This window comes from Myxocyprinus asiaticus, chromosome 12 (genome assembly GCF_019703515.2).
Source record: "Myxocyprinus asiaticus isolate MX2 ecotype Aquarium Trade chromosome 12, UBuf_Myxa_2, whole genome shotgun sequence".
Taxonomy (NCBI): Eukaryota; Metazoa; Chordata; class Actinopteri; order Cypriniformes; family Catostomidae; genus Myxocyprinus; species Myxocyprinus asiaticus.
Genome location: NC_059355.1, coordinates 70,920 through 84,899, shown reverse-complemented (window position 1 = coordinate 84,899; position 13,980 = coordinate 70,920). Strand labels below are relative to the sequence as shown.

Here is a 13,980-nt window from a genome sequence, read left to right as displayed (position 1 = left end):
GGCAGGAGTATTGGGATGGTTGTAACGGGCTAACAATTTTAGAATATATAACACAGTATAAAAAAAATCATTCAAAACCTCAGTAGAGAAAAACAGGTCATTTTTAACACACTTAAGGATGCGTCATACAAACATGAATGCTACTTTTCACCTAATAGATAAAAACAATACAGGATTATGTGAATTATGTCAGGAAATTGGTTGAACGTGTTGTTATTATGTCCCTGATATGAACAGGAAAGGACTGAACTCCATAGAGAACTGCAGGTTACAGGATGTGATGAACTCACAGTTACCAACATATTAAATACAAGACAAGTTTATGGTAAAATTATAAAGGCGATAATGAAATGTATAAGAAACAGTGGTTTTAGGAACAGGGTATAAGAAATCTTTTCACACTCCAGCACAGGAGGTGGCGGTATGCACTTAAATAGTAGTTTGCAAACCACCAGTAAATCCACAGAAGAAGAAGACTACGCCCAAACGGGATAATCCACCCTCCGAAGGGCACTTTGAAAAATCAAGATAGTCATGCTGTAAAATCGCTTTAAACAGAATTTACAATAAAAATGACCTAAAAAGTGAGTTCCGAATGACCCTTATTTTTGAGCCACACACCTTTTAGCCCTCCAAAGCTCTCACAGTGGATAGTAAAGTCTTCGAAGGCAATAGGGCATAGGGATGATCACTTCTGAATGAACACACCCCTAGACCGCTGGCAGGTCCCGCCTCCTGCGTTCGGATTGGCTACGAGCTTCTTAGAAGCGCTCTGTGATTGGCCAGTTGAGAAGTCGTTCATAGTAAACAGAGGGACATCATATTGTATAAGTTGCAGAAAAGCAAACAGCCACTAAGTTCGAAATGTTTAACATTAGACAAGACAAATCTCATGCATTTAAATCAGCTGTTTACTGGGTTGTTGATTAATATTATTATGAGGGTGATGTAATAGTGTATGAATGTGTGTTTTTACTCTCTTCTGTCCTATATAACTGACCTATTTACTATACAGTATATTCCATACAGCTCAATATACGATATATAACATAATTGTCACTTCTTTTCCATAAGTTATTATCATTCATTAATTCTGCAATTATTATTTTTTTTATTAAAAAGAATATTATTTCAAATTAACAATTAGAACAAAGGGATAGTTCACCCCAAAATGAAAATTCTCTCATCATTTACTCACCCTCATGTCATCCCAGATGTGTATGTCTTTCTTTCTTCTGCAGAACACAAATGAAGATTTTTAGAAGAATATCTCAGCTCTGTAGGTCCATACAATGATGATTTGATTTGATTTACAATGACATGGTTTTTATTCAGTATAAAATAAAAATGTCCATACATGTAGTCTTCTTGTACTCTTTCTGTGTAAAACTGAATTTCTTCCCATTCCATCTCTATAATGTAATAATGTATTTCTTTTCCACAGCCTTCTCAGAAAAGTCTGAAATAGTTCATTATAAAAATACACATTCTCTCATGGGAAGTGATGGTTACCTTGATATTTTATATTCTTATATTTGGCATACATAGAAAATATAGATGTGAGAGTCAGGGAAATTCTCCTTCATATCACTCATTATTGTTCAGGACAAAGTGATGTCACACATAACTAATCATTTTCTTTCCAGTACATTTATTCAGCCATTTACTATTAATAAAAAGAAAAAAGCACAAATAGTTTTTCTACTGTCGGAATGGCAAAGTGTCAGAATTTAAGTTGCTAATTACCGTAATTACAAATTATACGAGGACGTTTTTACAAGTCGGAATCTCGTAATTACGGAAAATACGTCATGGCGTGAACGCAGTATTAGAATCATCCTGACGCTTAAAGATAAACCATCCAATCAGAAGGCGTTGTCAAGCTGGTGACGTATAGACAACTCGTCCAATCATTAGCGGGAGTTTCCGCTGATCCAACTCGATCTGATGACGACACTCCCACAGTTCTTGACGTCATGACGTATTAACTATTGTGTTTGTGTGTGCGACGCGTCTTCTTATTTTTGTCCGTCAAGTTCAGTGTTTGTGGTTAAAACTTTGTATCGTTTTGGAAGTTTAACTGTGTTGAAGTCGAAAGGAGAGTTGAAATGTCTCCTTTTGAAGAACGGACAGTCACATGTAACGGGCTGTAGGCCTCTGTTCGTGACTTCTGGAATAAAATGGACGAATTTCCCTTCATCACGATTCATTCATGCCTGCTTTGATTAAAAGGAACCGTTGTTGTGGCAGCTGGACAGAGACACTTGCAGTAGTGTTTCTTATGAAATCCTGGTCTTGATGTGTGTTTAAAGTTCAGGGTCAGACTTTAGTGTGGATTTGGGACTGAATCTCCACCATGGCTTCTCTGAAAGCTCTGCAGGACTGGTGCAGGATCCAGTGTGAGAGTTACACTGATGTGGACATTAAAAACATGACTTCATCCTTTAGAGATGGACTGGCATTCTGTGCCATCATCCACCGACACAGACCTGATCTCATGTGAGCATCTTACATACTTTATTTATATACATTTTCTGCTTCTTTAAACATGCCAAATCTCATCAAAGGGAAATGTCATGTTAATAATATTCAGGGCGGATTTAATGTAGGGAAAAACAGAGTTTGTGATGATTTGTTTTGGAACGCGGAAGTAAAAGTTTGCAGGGTAAACTTCAACAGTGGTGAATGGGAGATCACAACAAATATTATTCTCATTTACCCATTTGCTCCCAAACCAAAAGAAAAAATCCACTATTATATTTGAATGACTTTCCAGAAGAGTTAATAAATAGAGAGCGGTGGATTAAGACAGTCAGATGAGAGAAGATGCCAGATTTACTGTCACTCAGCAGCTGTAATAGAAACCCCCTCACAGCTGTGGAAATTCAGTTTTTAAAACTAATTACAGGTAATATAACAATAAGCATAATGTTATACATTTATATTCAATATTTAAAACATTTATAATATAGAAAGTTTGCTTGATTAATTGTGATAAATAAGGCGGAAACGCGTCATCACAGTCTGTGGAAAGGTCTATTGTTAGCTGTTTGGTTCTCAGTAATTAGAATGTATTGAATTCTATAAATGGAAACAGCAGGTTTCATATCCCAACACTGAGGGTCTGTGCCAAAACTTAGTGAGTTCTCTCCTGCCTACTTAAGCTGCTGTCTTGAGGTTGTTCCAATCCGCAGGGTCCCTACGCAGTGTTCACTGTTTGCTCCCTACTCTCTGAGCAGGGGATATCTGTTTAAGTTCACTTGACACATTTGTTCATTTGGAATACACTACAACAACATCAAACACAGAGAACAGTCTCTCTGATCACGGGGTTCAAGATTACTCTCTATACTCCTGTAAATACATATAAATGTGCAAGAAATAACCTTACATCCATAGATAGAAATCTATATAATACATCCACGTGTATACTTATAGAATGTATTGTTATATATTTAAATCACTGATCACTAGAGCTAGGTGATATGTAAAAAATATTTTAGTGATATTTGCCTTAAAAAATATCACCATATCCGATTACATCGTCACTCCCCTGCCGAGGGTCGGTGAATTTTTTTTGCTTTATTTATTTTGCTTTAAAAATTTAATTCATTTATTGAAACACAAAACACTTAAAAGACATTTCTAAATTCAAACCACTTTAAACTTAATGAAAAAATCAATAAAAAAACTAAGTGGTCAAAAAATCTTATTTAACCACCTCCCCAATTCCAAACATTTACCGTCTCCAACAGCACCATTTGCCATCACGCAAGCATCTGTCAACAACAACAGGTGGAAAATTACTAATAGCCTACAGATTAAGAACTAAAGACAATTATAAATGTAAAGACAATAATAATCAAAATAAATAAGCCTAATAAATTCCCTTGTGTTCCCAAAATAATGCTGACAAATGTGTGTTCTTATACTCAGACCAGCCCATCTGGCACCAACAATCATGCCACGCTCCAAATCACTGAGATCACATTTTTCCCCATTCTGATGGTTGAAGTGAACATTAACTAAAGCTCCTGACCTGTATCTGCATGATTTTATGCACTGCACTGCTGCCACATGATTGACTGATTAGATAATCGCATGGATGATTGTTGGTGCCAGACGGGCTGGTTTGAGTATTTCTGGGATTTTCACACACAACAGTCTCTAGAATTTACTCCGAATGGTGCCAGAAACAAAAAACATCCAGTGAGCGGCAGTTCTGCGGATGGAAACGCCTTGTTGATGAGAGAGGTCAACAGAGAATGGCCAGACTGGTTTGAACTGATAAAGTCTACGGTAACTCCGATAACCGCTCTGTACAATTGTGCTGAGAAGAATATCATCTCAATGTTATTTTGAGATGCGGGTTGGCGCTGTTTTGGCGCCACAGTATTAGGCAGGTGGTTTTAATGTTGTGGCTGATCGGTGTATATATGTACAGTTGAAGTTGGAAGTTTACATAAACTTAGATTGAAGTCAATAAAACTAATTTTTTAACCACTCCACAGATTTAATATTAGCAAACGATAGTTTTGGCAAGTCCTTTAGGACATCTACTTTGTGCATGACACAAGTAATATTTCCAGCAATTATTTACAGACTGATTGTTTCACTTTTAATTGACTATATCACAATTCCAGTGGGTCAGAAGTTTACATACACTAAGTTAACTGTGCCTTTAAGCAGCTTGAAAAATTCCAGAAAATGATGTCAAACCTTTAGACAATTAGCCAATTAGCTTCTGATAGGAGGTGTACTGAATTGGAGGTGTACCTGTGGATGTATTTTAAGGCCTACCTTCAAACTCAGTGCCTCTTTGCCTGACATCATGGGAAAATCAAAAGAAATTACACAAGAGTCTGGTTCATCCTTGGGAGCAATTTCCAAACACCTGAAGGTACCACGTTCATCTGTACAAACAATAGTACGCAAGTATAAACACCATGGGACCACAGCCATCATACCGCTCAGGAAAGAGACGCATTCTGTCTCCTAGAGATGAACGTAGTTTGGTGCGAAAAGTGCAAATTAATCCCAGAACAACAGCAAAGGACCTTGTGAAGATGCTGGAGGAAACAGGTAGACAAGTATCTATATCCACAGTAAAACGAGTCCTATATCGACATAACCGGAAAGGCTGCTCAGCAAGGAAGAAGCCACTGCTCCAAAACCGCCATAAAAAAGCCAGACTACAGTTTGCAAGTGCACATGGGGACAAAGATCTTACTTTTTGGAGAAATGTCCTCTGGTCTGATGAAACAGAAATTGAACTGTTTGTCCATAATGACCATCGTTATGTTTGGAGGGAAAAGGGTGAGGCTTGCAAGCCGAAGAACACCATCCCAACCGTGAAGCATGGGGGTGGCAGCATCATGTTGTGGGGGTGCTTTGCTGCAGGAGGGACTGGTGCACTTCACAAAATAGATGGCATCATGAGGAAGGAAAATTATGTGGATATATTGAAGCAACATCTCAAGACATCAGCCAGGAAGTTAAAGCTCAGTCGCAAATGGGTCTTCCAAATGGACAATGACCCCAAGCATACCTCCAAAGTTGTGGCAAAATGGCTTAAGGACAACAAAATCAAGGTATTGGAGTGTCCATCACAAAGCCCTGACCTTAATCTGATAGAAAATTTGTGGGCAGAACTGAAAAAGTGTGTGTGAGCAAGGAGACCTACAAACCTGACTCAGTTACACCAGTTCTGTCTGGAGGAATGGGACAAAATTCCAGCAACTTATTGTGAGAAGCTTGTGGAAGGATACCCAAAACATTTGACCCAAGTTAAACAATTTAAAGGCAATGCTACTAAATACTAACAAAGTGTATGTAAACTTCTGACCCACTGGGAATGTGATGAAAGAAATAAAAGCTAAAATAAATCATCCTCTCTACTATTATTCTGTCATTTCACATTCTTCAAATAAAGTAGTGATCCTAACTGACCTAAGACAGGGAATGTTTTCTACGATTAAATGTCAGGAATTCTGAAAAACAGTTTAAATGTAAGTTTAACTTTTCTGATTGTTGAACAAAGAATAAATAATGCTGTAATCAAAAGGACGTTAACATATCACAGCACTTAATCTGCCCTTTTAAAAGTTTTCAATGATATTCTTTTAACTGTTGATTCAGGAGATTCTGCGTTCCTGGTTTTATTAGATCTTAACGCAGCTTTTGATACTATAGACCAGAGGTGCCCAAACTAGGGCCTGCGGGCCAAAGTTGGCCCATGATGACCTTTGATTTGGCCCGCCTTGTCATAGATGACAAGAGGGGAAAAAATAGAAAGAAATTAATAAATAATATGGCATTGATGCTGCTCTTAATAAACATTTTTGTTTTAACATGTTTTGTTGTATTTTTGCATTACAAAAACTATAGCTTATTTGAAAAGTAGAGATTATAAGTGATTTTTTTTTTAACGTATATGCGTACTTCAATGACCTTTAAATAAGTGCTGTCTGAAAGTTCGCTCCATTGGCCATCCCAGGTGCCACCCCAAAATCTTCACTATGATTGGCCAGCCCCAAAGTCGGAGGTGTGCCTTCAATAATGCCAGATAGAACCTAGCTGGTTTAAAACGGAGCGGGAACTGAAGCAGTGTCAAGAAATGACAGGTAATTAGGTGGACTCATGAAACAGTGAGTACAGTCATCCGAAATGAAATGTGGCTTGAACACGCACTATACGTTGTGCAGCATTTCATATCCACGTGAATGCGACCACTGAAGCGCACCCGTGAAGCGGGCTTGATAAAGTCAGGTGAGGGAGCATTTCAGGATAAACAATGGTTCCATTATGACAAGCACTATAAGTGAACAGACCAGTACTCTCAAAAATCCCATTTCTACCCTGCCAGCTAGACAAAAATGGTAATGCAGTAAACTAATTCTTCATATTTCATCTCCTAATTCTGACTAAAACACGTTTTGGGGGTGTGTATAACATCTGTGTTCATCATACTGTAATTCGTTTGTCAAACGTGAGGATATCTCGTTTACTTGCAACTATCTTCCTAAAAACAGAAAGCTGCAAGTTTTTTAAAGAGCCCATATTTATGCTCATTTACAGGTTCATAATTTTATTTTGGGTGTCTACAAGAATGGGTGTACATGCTTTTATGTTCAAAACACATTATTTTTCTCATACTGTACATTGCTGCAGCACCTCTTTTCACCCTCTGTCTGAAACGCTCTGATTTAGCTCCTGTCTCTCTAAAGCCCCCCTTTCCGAAAAGCCCAATCTGCTCTGATTGGTCAGCTGGCCCAGTCTGTTGTGATTGGTCAGCTGTGTAGAGTGTGTAATGTCCCTTACCATAACTGAGTTTCAGGCTTCCTGAACAGCTGTAAAAACTATTGTAACAATGGTAACCGTGGCGTCGGTTTTTGCCGTACTAGTTTGAGTTTGAGTCCGATAATGAAAGTTTGGAAGAACAAGCTGATCGACTTGAGCAGGATGTTTCACAGTGGGTGTAGCCAAACTTTTGTCACCTGAGCTATGAACGGAGAACAGAGGCATTCTCCCGGTTAGTGAGCAAGTTAGTCGTGGACTACCGTGGATAGCGGCCGTAACATTACAGCTTGTAATTATATAATTATATAAGACTCTTGAGATCGACCATTTTGTTACACAGTTTTAGGTAAAAGCGGCCAACAGCTGAATAGTAAAACCCTTACCAAAACAATAACGATACATAGCAAGTTAGCTGAGCACTAGCAGATTGCAGATGTAAAATGACCATTTGTAAAAATAAATCCATCTCCACACTTGATCCCTATTCATGATAGTAAGAACGACAAACAATCTGCATAATTCTACACAATTGTAGGTAAAAGTGGGCCCGCAGCTGATAAGCAGAACTGTTTCAACACAATAACATTAGCTGTCAGGTTAGCAGAGTCCTACAGCTGTGCACTGGGTGTACACCGTAACTACAACACAAAACTCTGTTTTTGAACTCTCAGTAGCAGATAAATCCACGAATAATCAAACATACTTACAGGTTGTGATCCTGAAGCACCAGATTGTCCCAACAAAGTGGGAACTGCACCATCTTTCAGGAGTAACCGTCTTGAAAATCTGGCATTGGTTGTGGTTGTACTGCTAAATAATTAAAATACATTTCAACCAAAATTCAATTCATCTGCCTTTGGAAGTCCAAACAAAGAGGTTTTGCTTTCGCAGTGAAGAAAACAGCGTCTCCTCGACATGGCGACAACACTAACCCAACTCGTGCTGGCCTCAGCTATAACTACGTTTGTTTGAGGGCGGGCCAAAGTAGCCCTTAGGCAGGCATTATGTAAATGTGTTACATAGTGACATAGATACTTTACGGAAGTAATGGCTGGACTACAAACCAGTTGTCTGTGGGAGAGAATAACTCCCTTTTGTGTGGACTTTGTGCTTTGTAACTTTGCAGACCTTTTACATGCACAAACAGCTATATTGCACACTAAAGAAAGGTAAAATCCCAAAAAGCATAATAGGGCCTCTTTAATAACCATAAGATACAATGCTATATTTCGGCAGGTTCTTAATTGTAATTATATTTTGGAGTCAACAAAATTAATAGGCCTCTCAATTTTTTAATATGCAGAAATGTGCTTCGTAGCTTTTATTTCCTTTCACAGTGTGATGCATTCAGCCTTAATCCATCGCCTCTTAAGAAGCAAAAGTACAATTCAAGTTTTTGATATCACAACAGGAAAACAGTTTTAATGTAAAATAAATGTAGGCAGGCTAAATGCATTAACTATGCTAAAACATTTTACAGCATTGTTTAATTAAATAATTCTGTTACATTTGGCAGTCCCAGTATATGGTAATACTGAGTGAAATCCAGGACAGTGTGTAGCCAAGAAATATCTTTAATATCTTCTTTGTCACAAAACAAAACAATATGCTATTTGATAGTATTATGTAATACCATTGTATCTTCATCTCTCCAAAACTCCGCAAAACTGCACAGAACTACCGTGTGTTCGATGTGAGGAGATGTGCTGTTCTTAAAGAGACAGTAACCATGTTTTAAGAGACTTACATTTTTAGCAGAAATTTTATTCAAAGTGACTCACAAATGAGAAAGAGACACAACATCCATAAAAATTATATTGAAATCAATTATGTGCATTGTGCAAGTATAGGACATAGGGCTGCACAATTAATTGAAAAACTAATCGCATTACGATTACGGCTGCTACAATTATGTAATTGCGAAAACAGATGATTACAGCATTCAATATAAGTCTGCTTCTGTTGCATCAATGGTTTCTATTTACAGCGTGTTTTTGCAGCGGTTGAGTATTCAGAATCAGAATCAGAATGAGCTTTATTGCCAAGTATGCTTACACATACAAGGAATTTGTCTTGGTGACAGAAGCTTCCAGTGTTCAACAATACAAAAACAGCAGCAAGACTTTTAAAATAATTAAAATTGAATAAAAAATAGATAAATATTGAAAAGAAAAAAGTATATATAGAATACACAATAGACTATATATATATATATATATATATATATATATATATATACACACACACACACACACACACACACACACACACACACACACACACACACACACACACACACACACACACTACCGGTCAAAAGTTTTGAAACACTTGACTGAAATGTTTCTCATGATCTTAAAAATCTTTTGATCTGAAGGTGTATGCTTAAATGTTTGAAATTAGTTTAGTAGAAAAAAATATAATTGTGCCACCATATTAATTTATTTCATTATAAAACTAAAATTTAATAAAAAAAATAAAAGTTTTTGAAATGGATGACTTGGACCAAATAATAAAGAAAAGCAGCCAATAAGTGCCCAACATAGATGGGAACTCCTTCAATACTGTTTAAAAAGCATCCCAGGGTGATACCTCAAGAAGTTGGTTGAGAAAATGTCAAGAGTACATGTCTGCAAATTCTAGCCAAAGGGTGACTACTTTGAAGATGCTCAAATATAACACATTTTTTATTTATTTTGGATTTTGTTTAGTCACAACATAATTCCCATAGTTCCATTTATGTTATTCCATAGTTTTAATGACTTTACTATTATTCTAAAATGTGAAGAAAAATTATAATAAAGAATGAGTGTTTCAAAACTTTTGACCTGTAGTGTATATATACATATATATACACATACACACACATACATATATATATACATACATATGCATACACGCATACGTAGTGCAAATCTAAATACAAATCAGTTATGTACAGTATTCTAACCAATCACAGGCGTGTCCGTTGAGCAATGAAACCGCAATGGCCAATCAGAGCTGCTTAAAATAGTCCTCTGTCCTATCAGTGATGACAACTGTCTGAATGCCCAGATGCTTGCTTTATGTTCTATCTCTGTTCATGTGGCACATGAAAATGAATACTGAAGAAACATCACCTGATACTCAGAAAGAAGCTGTAGCACAAGAGCGAAAAGCACTTTGGAATTATTTTGGATTCATTGCATATTGCACCGCTCGCTTTGAATGTAGATGTTAAATACAATAATAATTGATTTATGATGCTGATTAGACAGCTTAGTTTTTAATAAGAGCATTAGCGAGAGTGCAGAACTTTGTGTGGAGCATCACTGAGCTCGTGTCGTAATGCAGATCTCAAACCTGCAGTGAGTGACAGCAGTCATTGTAATGGGACAGTTTGTCATGTTGCTCGATTTATGTGTACAATTTATTAAAAATGTAATAACAGTTTTGTTTTGTCATGTTAGTAAGTAGGCCAATGTGAATTTGATTTGTACAAAATAGCAATAAAGTAATTCAGTTTAAGTGTTCTGTTTGTTTTGGAGGTGTAGCCAACATAAAGAATATGGCATGAATAGCATATTTCAGGAATCACCGTCATTGTTATCAAGTCTGCTGTATTAAGACCCATTTGCCACGCAGATGGTATTAGTAGATTTCACACAAACTCCGATCGCAAATGACTGTTTTTAATTTCTAAAGTGCACCACTGAGGCCAAAAATGATCTAACAATGATCGTATATGAACAAGATCACCATTGATGATCTGACGGGATGAATAGTCCCGTCTCTTACTGAACACATTCGATTTAAATCGGCTGTTAATAAGTTTGAATATTGAATATGTCATATTATTTACTGTATGTGGACTAATAATTTAGCAATAATTTAATTTATTCTATACTATAGATATCCATTTAAAAAGTTGTATTTGGTCTAACATTAACAAACATTATTACAATATTTAATGCATAAAGATGCTTAAAAGAAACTGGATTGCAGCTGATATACAACTGAAGAACCGCACGGTTGCTTACTTTGTGATGTCACGGTAATTTAATATTTTAATCGACATTAATAATCGCGATTAAAATATCAAGGGCAATAATCGACAATTATTATTTTTGCTATAATCGTGCAGCCCTAATAGGACACTTGATGATTTTAATTTTAGAGTTCTGTGTGTTTTTCAGTATTAATATTTAATTTTAAAATAATACAGTTTGATATATGCAACAGTTACTTTTGGCCCACTGCCCTCAATCAAGTTTGATTGTTGGCCCTTAATTGGAAAAAATCTGGGCACCTCTGCTGTAGACCAGCTTTATCTCTCACCTTGAGCTGTGTTTGGGGATTCATGTATCGCTCTCAGTTGGTTTAAATCCTGTTTTACAAACAGAAGTTTCTCAATTCGTCTTGGGGAATTCTCTTCTGCATCAGCTCCTCTTATCTGAGGGGTTCCTCAGGGCTCTATCTTGGCCCCTGTCCCATTTTCTCTGTATATGCTTCCATAAAGAAACATGAGGTATCATTTCACTGTTATGCAGATGACACACATTTATTTACGACTGAAATGCTCTAAAACCCTTGCTGGCCTGTTGAACGAATTTGAAATCATGGATGTCATTAAATGTTTTAAGCCTTAATGATAGCAAAACTTAAATAATTATATTTGGGCTGTCTGATATTTCTGGTCCCCCCAATTTTAATCTGGGCCATTTGGCTTCTTTCACTATATTGTCTGTGAAAAGTTAGGGTTTGTATTTGACAGTGTCCTTAAGTTCAGCAAACGGATAAATGCTGTTGTAAAAGCTAGTGTTTTTCATCTAACCCTTTTCTCTACAGTCAACCCTTTCCTGTAATTTAAGGATTTTGAAAAGGTGATTCACGCCTTTTTCTTTGCTCGACTCGTCTATTGCAATTCCCTTTATATAGGAATTAGCCATGCATCCCTTGCTTGACTGCAAATGGTCCAGAATGCTGACGGATGCATGTAAGCGTGAACATATTACCCTGATGTTACACTCTCTTCACTGGCTTCTGGTTCATTAAAGAATTGATTTTAGATTTTAAATCTCTTAATGGATCAGCACTCTCTTATCTTGCTGACCTTTTACATACAATCACCTGAGATTACTGAGATCTTCAGATCAGAAGCTGCTGACAGTTCATCTGAACTAAAGATGAGGGGTGACCGTGCTTTTGCAGTAGCTGCCCAAAAACTGCGGAACAGTCTGCCTATTTACGTTAGAACTGCTTCAACAATGCATGATTTTAAAACCAAGCTGAAAACATACCTATTCTCCCTGGCTTTTAACCAACATTAGAAGTTGTATTTTGTATTTGTGTCTTAAATGTTATTTTATTGTATGTTTCTCTGTGTTAATCAGCTGCTGTATAGCACATTGGTCAACACTTGTTTTAATTGTGATTTATAAATAAACTTGAATTGAATTGATTAGAAATGCAGTCATGGTTAGTAGGATTTAAGCTATTTTTCTGTTTCCAAACTGAATGTGGAGTCAAATAAACTAAAACTGAATACTATCACATGAAAATGGCGGATGATTTGTGTTGTTGTTCATAAGCAGTTTAGTGATTCAGCATCTGTTAATTCATATGTTTAATAAACATCTTGATATTTGTGATCAGCCTGCACCTCTGATGTAGTTTCACTTCTTGTTTATTTCTCCCTTAGAGATTTTGACTCCCTCTCAAAAGAAAATGTGTTTGAGAACAACCGTCTGGTAAGTATCACACATATGCTGTCCAATAATGGAGAGAGAGAGCCTATGTAATTATGGTTTACTCTGTTATCATGTACCATTACTGGCTTATGCAACCAGACACAGAATCATCAGTTCACCTCAGTTGGTCTGAGTTTTTGAAGCTGAATTTTTCAGCACTGCTCTAGATGAAGTGGATTCAGTGAAACAACTATATGTTTGAATCAGTCACATGAGAGAGTAATGCTCATGACTTGTTTAGAGGTTTTATCCTGAGACCCTGACGAGATTGCTGTGTGCACTTTCCAGTCCCCTTCATGTTTTGTGACTAGTAGCACCTGATAATCATGCAAACAAAGGAATTACTTAGTACAGCAAATAGTTTGCCTAAAAATGTATGGAATGTTTGCGACGGATGGGTTAAGCAGTTGCGCACCTTCTCCACTATGCAAACTAGGTCATTTTTAGGGTGGCTTGTGCCACCCTTCTGGCCACGCCCCTGCGCCTATTCTTCACAAGGCTCCGTTTCACACGCATGAATATGCCAATTTTTGTAACTTGCAGTCGCAGTGTTTCATTTCTATTGATAGAATTCGAGGAAATGAGCAGGGCAGATGTGCCTGCACTAAAATTACTGCTAATAGTGTTAAAAGGACAGTGTTTCAAAGAACTTGTTGCAGCTCCTCAGTTGTTCTTGTTTAGAAAGACAATCCACAATCTATCCACTACCTTTTAAACTCTAAACAATACACTAAAATTTGGTTCCATTAATATATAGCCAAATTAAACAGCTTTTATTTTATAAAATATAAGCTTTTTATTAATGTGTGTTTTAAATGTAGTTGCAGTTCATACAATTATTTTTGATATAAAGGTAATCTTGACTAGACTCTAAAATTTAAAATAGTAGTAAAATTCTGTCATCATTTACTCACCCTCATGCTATCCCAGATGTGTATGTCTTTCTTTCTTC

The 13,980-nt window shown here is 36.8% G+C and overlaps 1 protein-coding gene across 7 annotated transcripts in view; it reads left to right on the top strand.

The window, feature by feature from the left end:
- Positions 1-1,966: 1,966 nt before the first annotated feature.
- The window catches only part of micall1a (MICAL-like 1a), a 43,758-nt gene continuing 31,744 nt past the window's right edge, over positions 1,967-13,980 (top strand). For all 7 annotated transcript variants that reach the window (XR_007898602.1, XM_051711870.1, XM_051711875.1 and 4 more), the window contains exons 1-2: positions 1,967-2,499; positions 12,980-13,028. Coding sequence is in view for 6 of the 7 variants with exons in the window: in XM_051711870.1 (XP_051567830.1) it covers positions 2,357-2,499; positions 12,980-13,028 (192 nt within the window). In the remaining variant the exon portion in view is untranslated. The remainder of the gene's footprint in view (positions 2,500-12,979; positions 13,029-13,980) is intronic.